The sequence below is a fragment of the Alosa sapidissima genome, chromosome 7, assembly GCF_018492685.1.
Source record: "Alosa sapidissima isolate fAloSap1 chromosome 7, fAloSap1.pri, whole genome shotgun sequence".
Classification (NCBI taxonomy): Eukaryota; Metazoa; Chordata; class Actinopteri; order Clupeiformes; family Clupeidae; genus Alosa; species Alosa sapidissima.
The window spans coordinates 17,133,061-17,145,560 of record NC_055963.1 but is presented as its reverse complement, the minus strand read 5'-3'; the positions used below and the strand labels follow the sequence as shown (position 1 = coordinate 17,145,560).

Below are 12,500 nucleotides of genomic sequence, written 5' to 3'. Positions count from 1 at the left end.
GTAGTGACACTAGTCTGTGTGTGTGTGTGTGTGTGTGTGTGTGTGTGTCAGCGGCAGGCTTCGCGGAGCCAAGACTGACCCACTCCATCTCTGTCTCTGCAGGATCGGGCACTGAGCTCTCTTCCTCCTCCTTTTCAGCCAGCCTATCAGGTTGCTCGATAGCAGGACGGGGAGGGGATAAGGGACACGCCGGCCAATCGGTCGAGTGGAAACAATTAGTCATGTCTGTGTCCAGCCCCCACCCTATTTAATTAGCCTCATTAGTCTCAGTAGGGGAGGGAGGAGAGGAGAGTGTATGTGCGTGTATGTGTGTGTGTGTGTGTTTGTGTGTGTGTGTGTGGTGGGGAGGCAGGCCCCGAGGGGACCGATGCTCTGATGCTCTTACATTCTGCCACCCTCTCTAACTGCGCACACACACACACACACAAACACACTCACACACACACACACAAACCCTTCTCCCTGGCCCCTGGTGTCCTCAGGCTAGAGACACACACACACACACACACACACACACTCCTCTCTGTCTCTCTGCACGGCTCCAATCCAGAGCCAATTAGTTGATATCGACCCCTGTGTCTGATCCACAGAGCCCCACTTTCGCACAACCCCCCCCCCCCCCCATGTCCGCAACCACCCCCCCCCCCACCCCTTCAGCCCTGCCCTGCCGCGTCCTCCTGGTAATATGTGCGAGGTGGTGCTCGTTACGCATGTTCTTAATGGCCACTCATCGCTGTGCCTCGTTAAGATGAACTTCAGAGGCAGTGTAGCGTTAATTGGTAAAATCAGGATTTCATGACGTCTAATGAATCGGGAGCATGAGCGCCGACTGTGTCTCCCTTTTTCTTTTCGTTTGTCCCTCTCTCTCTCTGTGGTGTGGGGCGACGACGCGGCGTGACGGGGGAAATGTCAGGCTCATTACCTGGCCTGGCTGGAGAGGCGAGCGGTCTGCGAGGGGTCGGCTCTCGGCTTGGTGGCGGTGGCGGAGGAGGAGGACACGAGGCGCCTCACAACGTTTTACTCAGCTATGCTGGCTTTGCTGGGTCTGAGCTGCTCAACTTAAATCAAGGAGTCAGTAGTGCATAAAATCGGGAGCTGTGGATGCACACAGGTGATTAGCACAAAACTGAGGATATGGTCGTTTAAATGAATACTTGTCATTAATAGGGGTGTAACAATACACCAAACCCACAGTTTGGTTCATACTTCGATATTTGAGCCGCTGTTCGGTTCATACATTGTTTTTTTTACTATGTTGAGGGGAAACTGTGAAATACAACAATATGAATATAAAATGTGAATTGTGAAAAAAATAGTTAGAATAGATTAGAATAGAATAGAATTAGAATAGAATACTGTAGAATAGAATAGACTTTGTTGTCAGGCATGAAAAATGTCTTTGGTCTCACCATTAAAATAGACAGTACATACAACATACACAGTATAGACACAATTCCATAAAACAGTGTTCACTAAAACACAACATATCCACAGGATCAATACTTTTACTTTAAATACAAATAGGTCTTGGTTGCACACACAGTCACCCATTCTCAGCTCAAGGGGCTGTATCTGTAAGGATGACAGCTGCTGGGGTTGGAGAGAGGTGTGTATCATGGTTCTGTCTCCTCGAATCGCGATATGAGATTCAATATGAGATTTCGGTTTTGGTTTGCATATTGTTACAACTCATTAAATGGATGAATTATTAGACAACATATAAGTATAAGTACTGTACAATCATCTATACTATACTCACTGCCTTTAGTTTGTGTGTGTGAGTGTGTGTGTGTTTCACTGGTCTTGTTGATGGCATGTCTGTCTGAGGCTGTGTGAGAGGTGTACCAATGCCCTTTCATATGACAGGTTTGCCTGCCGAGTGCCTCTCATACTGACAGCAGAGCAGGGACTTGATCCTAGGCCCAACTCAAGAGAGTGTGTGGCTCTTGTGTGTGTGTGTGTGTGTGTGTGTGTGTGTGTGTGTGTGTGTGTGTGTGTGTGTGTGTGTATGCCTTCCACGGTATAGCTTTTGTATCAGATCCAAGCCAGATCAGGGCCATTTGTGGCCCTTGTTTAGGTTTTCTAATGTAAAGTGACCAGTATTTAGTAGACACTTTTATCCAAAGCAACACAAACTCTTAGTGGTGGGTTTGGAAATCAAACCCAGGCCAACTGGTTATCAGTCGCTACCGCGGCTCCAACACACCCATCTTCTCTGAGAGATATTCATAATGCAGTGTCAGTTGATCTCGGGTTTGTTATGTAAATACTTATCCTGGATCAGCACTTTGTGTTGTGACGTCATTTACTACATCCCAGCTCTGGCAGATGAATAGAATACTGATCCAGAATCAGTGATATGTTGTGAAAAAGAGAGGTCATGTTTTTGGGCGATATAGCTGCTCTCTGTGTTACCATGTGAAAATCCTGACCCACATTCTCTGTCCTGTGTAGAGGTAAATTCCTGTATCTCTCATCTTTTCCAGCCAGCTAAAGTACATCTCTGGGCTAGCATGTGAATACTGATCTGGGCTAGCATGTGAGTACTGATCTGGGCTAGCATGTGAGTACTGATCTGGGAAGCATGTGAATACTGATCCAGATGCAGTGTACTGCTGCAGAAGTCCTTTACTGACACTCACCTCTAGGTCCTGTAGCATCTCTCTATATTCCTGATACTGATGTGTGGCAGTTAGAATTCCTGTATCCAATCTCTGTCAGCTTACACTCCTCCTCGGGGATGCAATGTCAACGCTAACCGTAGATTAGAGCTGTATTGCTTAGGTCTTTTGCATGCCATGTGTTGTGCATATAGCTGCTCTCTACATCTCTATGTTGCTTTGTGAGATATTGATTCACAGTGGTGGGTGTTATACTCTGCTAAAGCCATTTCCTCTGGGCGTCTAGGTAAATACTGACCATGTATGATGTATCAGCACTTTGCATATAAACCCTCCAAGGACAGATTGAAACGTTCTCTATCTGCCCTCTGTGTTCCTATGTTGCTGTGTGAAATACTGATCCACAGTCTGTGTTTTACTGTTTAGAAGGCATTTCTTATGTCTCATTTCTGACAGCATACGGTTCTCTCTAGGCTGCTATGTAAATTATTGTACCTGGATCAGTGTGCGGCAGTAGAGCTCACTTCAAGGTCATCTCTGGTGGTTTACATGTCTGTCTGGGCTGTAGACTAAAGACAGACCCAGAGTAGGTGTTGTGCTACAGGTCAGAGGTCAGAGGCCGCGTCCCCTGCGCCTGCTCTACCTTACAATAGGTAGTGGCTGTTTTGGAGGGTCCAAACATACACTGGGTGGGGCCCGAACATAACAGCATGACGGAATTCAGACGGAGGGTCAAAAGAAGGGTTGCATTCCTGCTGTAGTGAATGCTGGTGCTAGTTGGTCACTAGTACTTCCTCCGGGTCACCCCTCACTGGGCCCAGTGGCCCCCTGTCGCTGTGCCACCATGACATTACGTTTACTGACCATAACCAAATAACATTACTGACCATAACCAAATCTAACATAAAGTCAGGTTGCTAACTTTGAAGTCAACTGTTGTTGTATATTTGTGACGTATATTTGAACGTCCTGTGGATTGTTACCTTCACCCATCTTATATATGGTTCCTACAAAATAGACTCAAACCTTACAATACTGCTCTGTTACAAATGCTGTTCTGTAAACTGATGTGGTCAGCTCTCTTTCTTTCCCTCGGATTTCTGTCAGCTAAAGGTTAGTTCCCATTTGAGGCGTAATTTAGATGCAAGGTGCATCCTATCCTGAAGAGCTGATAATGTCATCATTCGCACATTAGCACATTTTTTCTTTAGCACATTTAGTGTAAAATGAAAAGACACAGTGTGCACTACTCCATGTACATCTTTAGCTTCTCTTTACGTTGCTATAGAAAATACTGATGCTGTGTGTGTTGCCGAGGTCACTTCCTGTATCCATCAATCTCTAGTAGTCTACACTTGTGTGTAGCCTACTTCTCTGTTCTCTACCTTACTACGCTGGTGTGTGAAATACTTTTCCACACACTGATGTTGTGAGTGTACGTCATCTCTAGCAGTGTTCCCTTCTCTGGGCTGCGGTCTAAATGCTGTTCCTGGATCAGGGCTGGGCAGCAGAGCTGAGGTCACATCCTGTTAGCTGGGTCTCAGGGAGCTGATGCTGATGCTGATGCTGACGCTGACGCAGGGCCACCTGTTCACTCCCCATCATCGTGCCGCTGGGTTTGTACCTCAGCAGATGTTCCAGTTGCCAGTGCTCAGCGAGGTCCCAGCACACGACCCCAGCTGACTATCCGCCAGAGAGATGCTTAAAGGAGCCATATACGTGGGGTTTTGATGTGGCAAATGCTTCCATGTCAGCACATTTCCAATACTGCTGTGATAAGGTTATGAAGGCACTTAAAAAGACACAAAATGCCTCGATAGCTGTGGTAATATCGTTATAAATGCATGCATGCAAAACAAATGATTGAAAACACATAAAAAACAATGAAAGATATACAGAATATACAATGATATTGGTGACAATGTTTTCAAGCTTCCTTGAAAATGTCTTTTGTATGGATTGTTGAAAAATAATTGTTATTTTAAACATACTTCTCATATTGCACCTTTGAAGACTATTTTATACCAGTCACAATCATGTTAAAAAGATATCTGACCATGTTGCTTACTTATCCACAAAGCCATAATTGTAGCAAAAGCCTGTATTAGCCTGTTGAGGGTAAGTGAGCTCTCAGACTGCTCTGAATTGAACGATGCTCCATCCCGCCCTAACTAGCTGGTCCTTTGGAGGTAATGGGATAATGACTTTTGTGCTTTAGGTCTCGCAGTTTGGGATGTCGATGTTGAAACAGTGTTATTCACTCACTGTTCCGGCTCCTTCTGCTATCTCATGCACAATGACGACAAGTCCAAATGTCACCACATTTGTTCTTCCAGTCGTCTAATTTATTTAGCTCAGTGAAGTTTATTTTTGTTGAGCCAGCTATGTGCTTCTGTTGTCTTTGTCTGGATAAATACGTGGAAGAGGCGAGTCATCTCTGTCTCTCTCACTTTCATTCGATACCCTCCTCTCCTCTCTTTCTCTTAATCTCTTCGTCCTTGTCTCCCTCTTTTTATCCCTCTCTCTCCACTGTTTGCTCTTTGATTGCCATGTGATCGTCACTGTTTTTGGTTACCTCTCTGATATCTATTTATATCATCAATCTCTCTTCCACCGTTCTCCTTTGTCCTCTCTCTCTTTCCCTCTCTCTTTCTCTGTCCCTCCTTCCCCACCTCTGTCATCCCCCTCTCTCTCACGCCCCCCCTTTTCTCCTCTCTTCTCCTCTGTCCAGTCTGTCTCTATCTCCTCATCTTTCTCTCTTTTTCCATTGCTCTCCCTCTCATGCTGTCCTCCTCTCTGTCTGGGCTGTTGTGTTTTGCCCTTCGCCATGCTGACTCTGGCTATTGAGCTCTCTCCTTCCCTTCTTCCTCCTGCCCTCCCTCCATCCCCCTTTCTCTCTCTTTCCCTCTCTCCTTCTCTCTCTCCATCTCTCTCTCTTCCCCCATCCTGTCATCCTGCTGTTGCCCTCTCCTCGCCATCTGTCTCTCTTCTTTATCTCTCTCTCTCTCCTTCTCTTTGTTTTGCTCCCTCCATCTTCCGTCCTTCCTTCGCTCGTTCTCTGAATCTCTTCCTCGTCATCCTCACGCTCTCTAAGTCTCCGCTGCTGCTCATAAATTCAGACTTAAACATGTTGGGGTCAGAGGGCTTAGGAGCTGTGTGTGTGTGTGTGTGTGTGTGTGTGTGTGTGTGTGTGTGTGTGTGTGTGAGAGAGAGAGACTGTCTGTGACTGTGTGTCTGTGTGTGTGTGTGTGTGAGAGAGAGAGAAAGAGAGAGACAGAGAGACTGTATGTGACTGTGTGTCTGTGTGTGACTGTATATTTTAGTGAGTGTGTGTGTGTGTGTGTGTGTGTGTGTTAGGCTGTGTGTTGTGCTGGTTATGACAGCTCTGTCCCAGTCCTGTCAGTGCTCTACACACACACACACACACACACACATGCACACTCTGACAGGCCCACGGTACCTATGCCCTTAACGCTGGTCACCAACCAACTGTCACTTGTCCACATCTACTGCCCTTTATGCTCCCTCTCTCTCTCTCTCTCTCTCTCTCTCTCTTTCTCTCTCTCTCATGTTTCCCCCCTCTCTCACTCCCTCTGTCTCTCTCCTACCTCTCACTTTTTCTCCATTGTAACTCCACTCTTTCTGCCGTTCTCTCCATTCTAGTATTTCTCCTTTCTTTTTCTCCTTCTTCTCTGCCATCCTTCTCTCATCTGCCATCTATCCCTCTCCCTGTCTAAACAGGTCTCACTTTTCCTCTGTCTCCTTCCATTTCTCTTCATCCTCCTGTCTTCTCCCTCTTCTATCACTTATTTCTGTCTGTTCACACCTCTCCATCTTCTCCTTCTGTTTCCCCTCTCTGGCCCTCATTCCCCTTGTCGTTTCTCTTCCTCTCTTTCTCCCTTCATCCCTCTTCTCTTCCTCTTCTCATCCCTCCATCCCTCTTCTCTTCCTCTTCTCCTCCCTCCATCCATCTTCTCTTTCTCTCCCCCTCCCTCCATCCCTCTTCTCTTTCTCTCCCCCTCCCTCCACCCCTTTTCTCTTTCTCTCCTCCTTCCTCCATCCCTCTTCTCTCCATCTTTCCATGCGTGCCTCTGTGCCGTCTCTCCCCCTGGCCTGTCAAGCGCAGCAGTCTGCGCTGCTGTCACAGTGTCTCTCTCAGGCCTCGGCCACTCAGAGGCCGAGCTGATCACTGGAACAGGTGGACGCATGGGGCACGAAGGGGACAGGTGGGGTGTCACGAGTCACCACTACCTGTGTCTGTGTGGTCATGCATGCATGCGCTCATCTGTGTGTGTATGAGTGTGTGTGTGTGTGTGTCTGTGTGTGTGTGTGTGTGTGTGTGTGTGTGTATCTGTGTGTGTGTGTGCATTGTGCGTGTGTTTCTGTATTTGTGTGTTTGTGTGTGTGTGTGTATTTGTGTGTTTGTGTGTGTGTGTGTGTTCGTCACCTTGTATGTGTGTGTGTATAGAGCCTTGGTGTGTGTGCTGGTAATGGGCATCCTGACTCTACGTGCAATAATATATATTCCCATTCTGTGTGGCTTCTGGTGTGGCTAATAATAGCTGTGTGCTTGACTGATGGCCGCTGAAGCAGAGATCAAAGACACAGCACTGCTGTCCTATCTGCTCCCACTTTGATGAAAACAAAAGCAAATCCACAAAGAGGAACTAATTCATCGCCACAAAGAGGCGCCCACAGCATAACAGCTCCTCTCCTCCTGCGTTCGGAAAGACACACGGAATGGAACACTGAGCTGAGGGCTCGGTTGAGTATAAACAGATGAACAGCAAAACACAACCTCCACTTGGCCAGGCGGTGTTGTTCCGTGTACCCCAGCGCCGGAGTGTCGCGGTCGCCCGTAGCCCCCCTGACTCATGCTGGTAACAGACACTAAATAAGGGCGGCCAGGCCAAACCACCGTTGAGCCGCTCTGGACTCCAGCAGGAGTCGGCTGCTTGGCTTTGGGGCAGAAAAGGGATAAATTAAGATGGCTCTTTCATAATGTTTTATGTAATGCGTTGCTCGTGGCCTCTCCTTGACCTGTTTAGAGGCTCCGGATTCAACACAGCAGCGGTGAGTGTTTACTCCGAGAGGCATTTTAGTGCTTTTAATTATTCAAACTATTTTGAGAGATCAAGTTCGTGGAGTGTTGAGGCGACTCCCCGCTGGCTAAACATCTGTTGATTATCCTCAGCTGTGTCTCCCCCAGACGTGGCCATCATCGCGGAATACATTTCAGGAGCCCGCCATTATTCCATGTGGGCACTGTGACTGTCCATCACACTGTCACTCACCTGCATGTGGCTCTGTTTATACACTGTTGTTGTTTTTCAGAAGCTCGGAGCTTTAAGGGGGGGGGGGGGGGCAGGGAGTATTTACATTTTATAGCTTGGGAGTGAATTCATGAGGGATAGGTTTGATATTTAAAGCACGGCCATTCTCTTATTACTATGTAATGTCAACATTGTGTATGAGAATGAGTTGTGGGAGTAACTCAATTCTCGTCCTCTCTCTTTCCCTCCCTCCCTCCCTCCCTCTTTCTTGCTCTCTCTCTCCCTGCCTCCCTCTCTGTCACTCTCTCTCTCCCTCCCCCTCTCTCTCTGTTCTGTTCTGTATTCTCCCCCACTGTAGTTTCCTTGTCCATGCGTGTGTTATTCTTCACCATCTTCTCTGTGTTTTTTCTTACATCTATTTCTGTCACAACTCACCTTCTCCTGATTTTCATTGTCTTTCCTCCCCCTCCTTCTCATTTTTTTTCTTTGTCTTTCTTGTGTTTCTTTACTCCTCTCTCTCTCTCTCTCTCTCTCTCTCTCCCTCTACCTCTTTCAATGTTTAGATAACTGATTAAATCTAGGCTCAGGGCAGAGTATGTCTGTTACTGAATGAGTTTTGATATTAGCGTCCCTTTCTCTGACATACTTGGTCCATGGCAGGTATTGTGTTGTGTATGTGTAGATGTGTAAGATGGTAAATGTTTAGGTATCTGATATTTCTATTATATTGCATTGTGTCAAATGCCAATTCTCTCTTTCTCTGTCTTTCTCTCTCGGCCAAATTAAATCAATCAAATAAATTACAGGAACGTCTGTTCGCTGTGTGTGTGTGTGTGTGTGTGTGTGTGTGTGTGTCGCATATCTGTCGAACCGTTTGTCCAATTGATTTCAAACTTGGCAGGTGTCAAGGTGGCACTGGCAGTGCATTGCCAAGTTGAGTGACATGCAAATGAATAAACAAATAAAATGAAATGAACAAAAGACGATTCCGAATGCAAGGTCCCAAATTTAAACAAGTGATAATGGTCCCGAATTTAAGGACATTTCAGAATGCCACACTTTCAAGCATGATCAGCTACAGACAACGAGAGGCAGATAGAGCGTGATGTCACTTATAGGCTACCAGAAACCAGTTTTTGAGTCACATTATTACAAATTTCATGTGGTGATGCATCATTTCACAAAATGGTTTGTCTTTTATATCATCAAGTTATTCAATAGGCTAAACATATAGTCTTAACTCAAAGCTTTAGGCTTATGTCATTTTGATTAGTTACAGACAACAAGTGGCTGACAGAGCGTGATGTCACTAATAGTCTACCAGAGATTGTTTTCACATCGTTGCACATTTCATATGATGATCCATCATTCCACAAAATGGTTTGTCTTCTCTATCATCAAGTTATTCAATAGGATAAACATATAGCCTTGGCTCAAAACAGCTGCTAGGCTTATTTTGATCTGTAAAAAATGTCACATGCAGCCATGCTTGAATTCTGCTCACTGCACATTTATTACATTATAATATAATATTCAGTATTCATTATTGATTGCTTATAGCTGGAATTATGTTTTTCCCTATCATCCTTTTTTTTTAAATCAGCCTACCTGCAGGCATGTAATTGGGCTACAGGTTTTCTACAGGAATGTTTGAACAGGCACTGCAGAACTAGTGCACTAGTCATGCAAAAACACTTATCTGAAGTTAGATGGCTTGCATTCAGAAATGACCCTTAAAGGAGAATTCCGGTGTGATATTGACCTAAAGTGTATTGAAACATGATACCGAGTGTGAACGTATGTCTCATAGCCCATCTCGGCTTGTCCCCTGCACTCCAAAATCTGGCGCTAGTTAGCCGATGCTACCAACAGCTTTTTCAATAGTGGTGCTTCGGCATCGGGCTAGCCATGCAAATAAATCACTGTTTTACACCCATTTACGAGGCTCAATGTATCTCCACACTTCATTGGTAGACTTCCGAGGGCCCTGACATTTAAAACGAGACATTGAGAACTTTGAAAAAACACTGGTAGTTTACTTACAAGACGATTTATACAGACAGTATCTTCACGAAGTTTAGCGTTTGCAGGTATGATAAGGGATCAGATTCCAAAAATAATTCAGTGGAAATGCATGGATTCCAGTTTCTTCCAGTAGCAGCAACTGGAATCCATGCATTTCCACTGAATTATTTTTGGAATCTGATCCCTTATCATAGCTGTTCATTCTTACTCGTTGCTCGACTTATCGTGACTAAATTCAAGATGGCTGCAAACGCTAAACTTCGTGAAGATACTGTCTGTATAAATCGTCTTGTAAGTAAACTACCAGTGTTTTTTCAAAATTCTCCTTTAATTTTTGTATTAGGTTAACGTAGGTTATTGTCAGTATAGTATAACTCTCTCTCCCTCCCTCTCTCTGTCTTACTCTCCCTCTCTCTCACTCCCCCCCCCCCTCTCTCGCTCTCTCTCTCCCTCCCTCTCTCTCTCTCTCACTCTTCCCCCCCCCTCTCTCGCTCTCTCTCTCCCTCCAGCTCGTTTGCCATGTCTAAGGCAGCAGTGAAGAAGCTGCATTGGCGCTCTAAAGTGCAGGAGAGCTTCATACCGCTCGACGGGGCCTCAGGTGACCTGGGTGTGGCCGTTGGAGGCGGGGCTGACTATGGAGAGTTCCCATTCGTCACTGCAGCCCCTGGGGGCGGAGTCACAGTGGGCGATATCATCCTAGAGATTGGCGGAACCCCGGTGCTGGGGATGACACTAGGGGATGTGCGGGGCGTCCTCAACACCTGTCCTCACCCCGTGCGCATCAAGAGTGTGTCACCAGGTGAGCCCCACTCTGAGGAGCGAGATGAGGAGGGGGAATGAAAGTATGAATGAATCGTAAAATGACCCTTCATTTTTTGTAGGAATATATATTTAGATTTAGATCTAGCTGTCATAATTAGATCTAGATGTAATTTAGATGTAGATTCATTCATTGATCAGGGGTTTGTTCAGAGGCTGACTATCACAGGTCAACAGAGATAACAACAAAATCAACGCACCCTGTTCTCAGAATGAAATGCACCATTTAGATATGATATAACCATGTTGCATTATTTCTAAATGATTACAACATATCTAACTAAAGTTTGAAGACTGTTAAGAGTTTGTGATTTCTACTGTGCCAGGGGGGTCACCTGCAACAGACTGGCCTCCCTTCTAGGGGGAGTTTACAACCCTCATCCACTTAACACCGCAGCATTGACCCTATTAACCTTCATTTGCCAGGAGAGGATGAACCATTCACTGATGTGAAGACAGCAATCCTGGGGCATCATTTGAACCTGTCCAGACCTCCCACTCGCCCATTAGGTCTTCCTCACAAACACACACACAGAGACCTTTAAAGAGCTGGCCGTGCAGCTGTGGTGATGTGAAACAGGCGTCGGCAGTCCGTACTCCCGCTCCTGGGAGTTCGTAGTCTCCAGCAGCAGCACTGCATGTACTCCATCCAGTTCGCAATCAAAGCAGATTAGAATCACTGTGTGATTACGAGACGCTTCATTAGCCAGATCAGCCCGGCGCCAGCTAATCAGGACCGGAGTGTGGTTTAGGCAGGTGTGGCAGAGCAGGGCAGGGATGGGAAAACAGGCGCCATCGCGTCACGTCACGTCATGTTGCGTCACGTCAGGTCACATCATGTCACCTTGCTCCCGGTGAGGACCATGAAGAGCAAACGCAATTGGTGGAAGGAGGAGGAAACACTCCTCCTGTGTGTGTTTAATGCTTGAGTCTGTATTTGCGGAGCCACATATTGGATTATAGGCTCACTCACTGCCATGGAAAACCAAAAGGAAAGAGAGTGAAAGAGAGAATTAGAGAGAAAGGGAGAATTAGAGGGAATTATGGAGAGGGCAGGAAGAATGAATGGAAGGATGGAAGGATGCCTGCTTTTTCTCTCCAATCCCCTCACTTTCTCTCCCTCTCTTGATCTCTCTCTCTCTCTCTTTCTTTCTCTCTTGATATCTCTCTTTGTGTTTTGCAAATTTAATTTGCTCTCCCTTTCTCTCACTCTCTTTTTCTCATTCTTTCTTTTTGTCTTTTTTGACTCTTGCTCCTTTGACCATCCCTCTATTTTCCTTTAGACCTTTACCTCTATATTTATTTCTCTTACTCTCTCTTCATGTCTCTACTTTTTCTTTCATTCTTCCTGGACATCACCTTTCCCCCTCTCATTCTTTTTTTCATTCTTCCTGGACATCACCTTTCCCCCTCTCAATCTCTTTCTTTAACGCCCCCCTTCACCTCTTCCTGGTGCTGGTGTATCCATAGGCTTTGAGCGATGGTCTCATATTTGAGCGGCTGTTGCCAATAACACACACATCCCCTCACACACACCCCCAGGAGCGCACAGGCTTATTGAAAGCTTATAGTGATGAGTGCAAATAAATGTAACATATGAGAAACACTCGAGTAGAAGAACAGCTCTCTCATAAGTCTCTGTGAAAGAAGACCAAGAAGAGGTCAACAGTCAATAAAGACTTTATTTCCCTGTTGGAAATCCTTTTTTTACAGTATTTTATTCTTATATAAGAAAACCAACTGAAGCTCCACATGGTCAAAA

General features: G+C 45.8%; 1 protein-coding gene across 2 annotated transcripts in view; it reads left to right on the top strand.

Moving 5' to 3' along the window:
• LOC121712834 (membrane-associated guanylate kinase, WW and PDZ domain-containing protein 3-like) overlaps window positions 1-12,500 on the top strand; it is an 82,411-nt gene that overhangs the window by 10,027 nt on the left and 59,884 nt on the right. For both annotated transcript variants that reach the window (XM_042096886.1, XM_042096887.1), the window contains exon 2: window positions 10,429-10,718. In XM_042096886.1, the coding sequence (XP_041952820.1) occupies window positions 10,429-10,718 (290 nt within the window). The remainder of the gene's footprint in view (window positions 1-10,428; window positions 10,719-12,500) is intronic.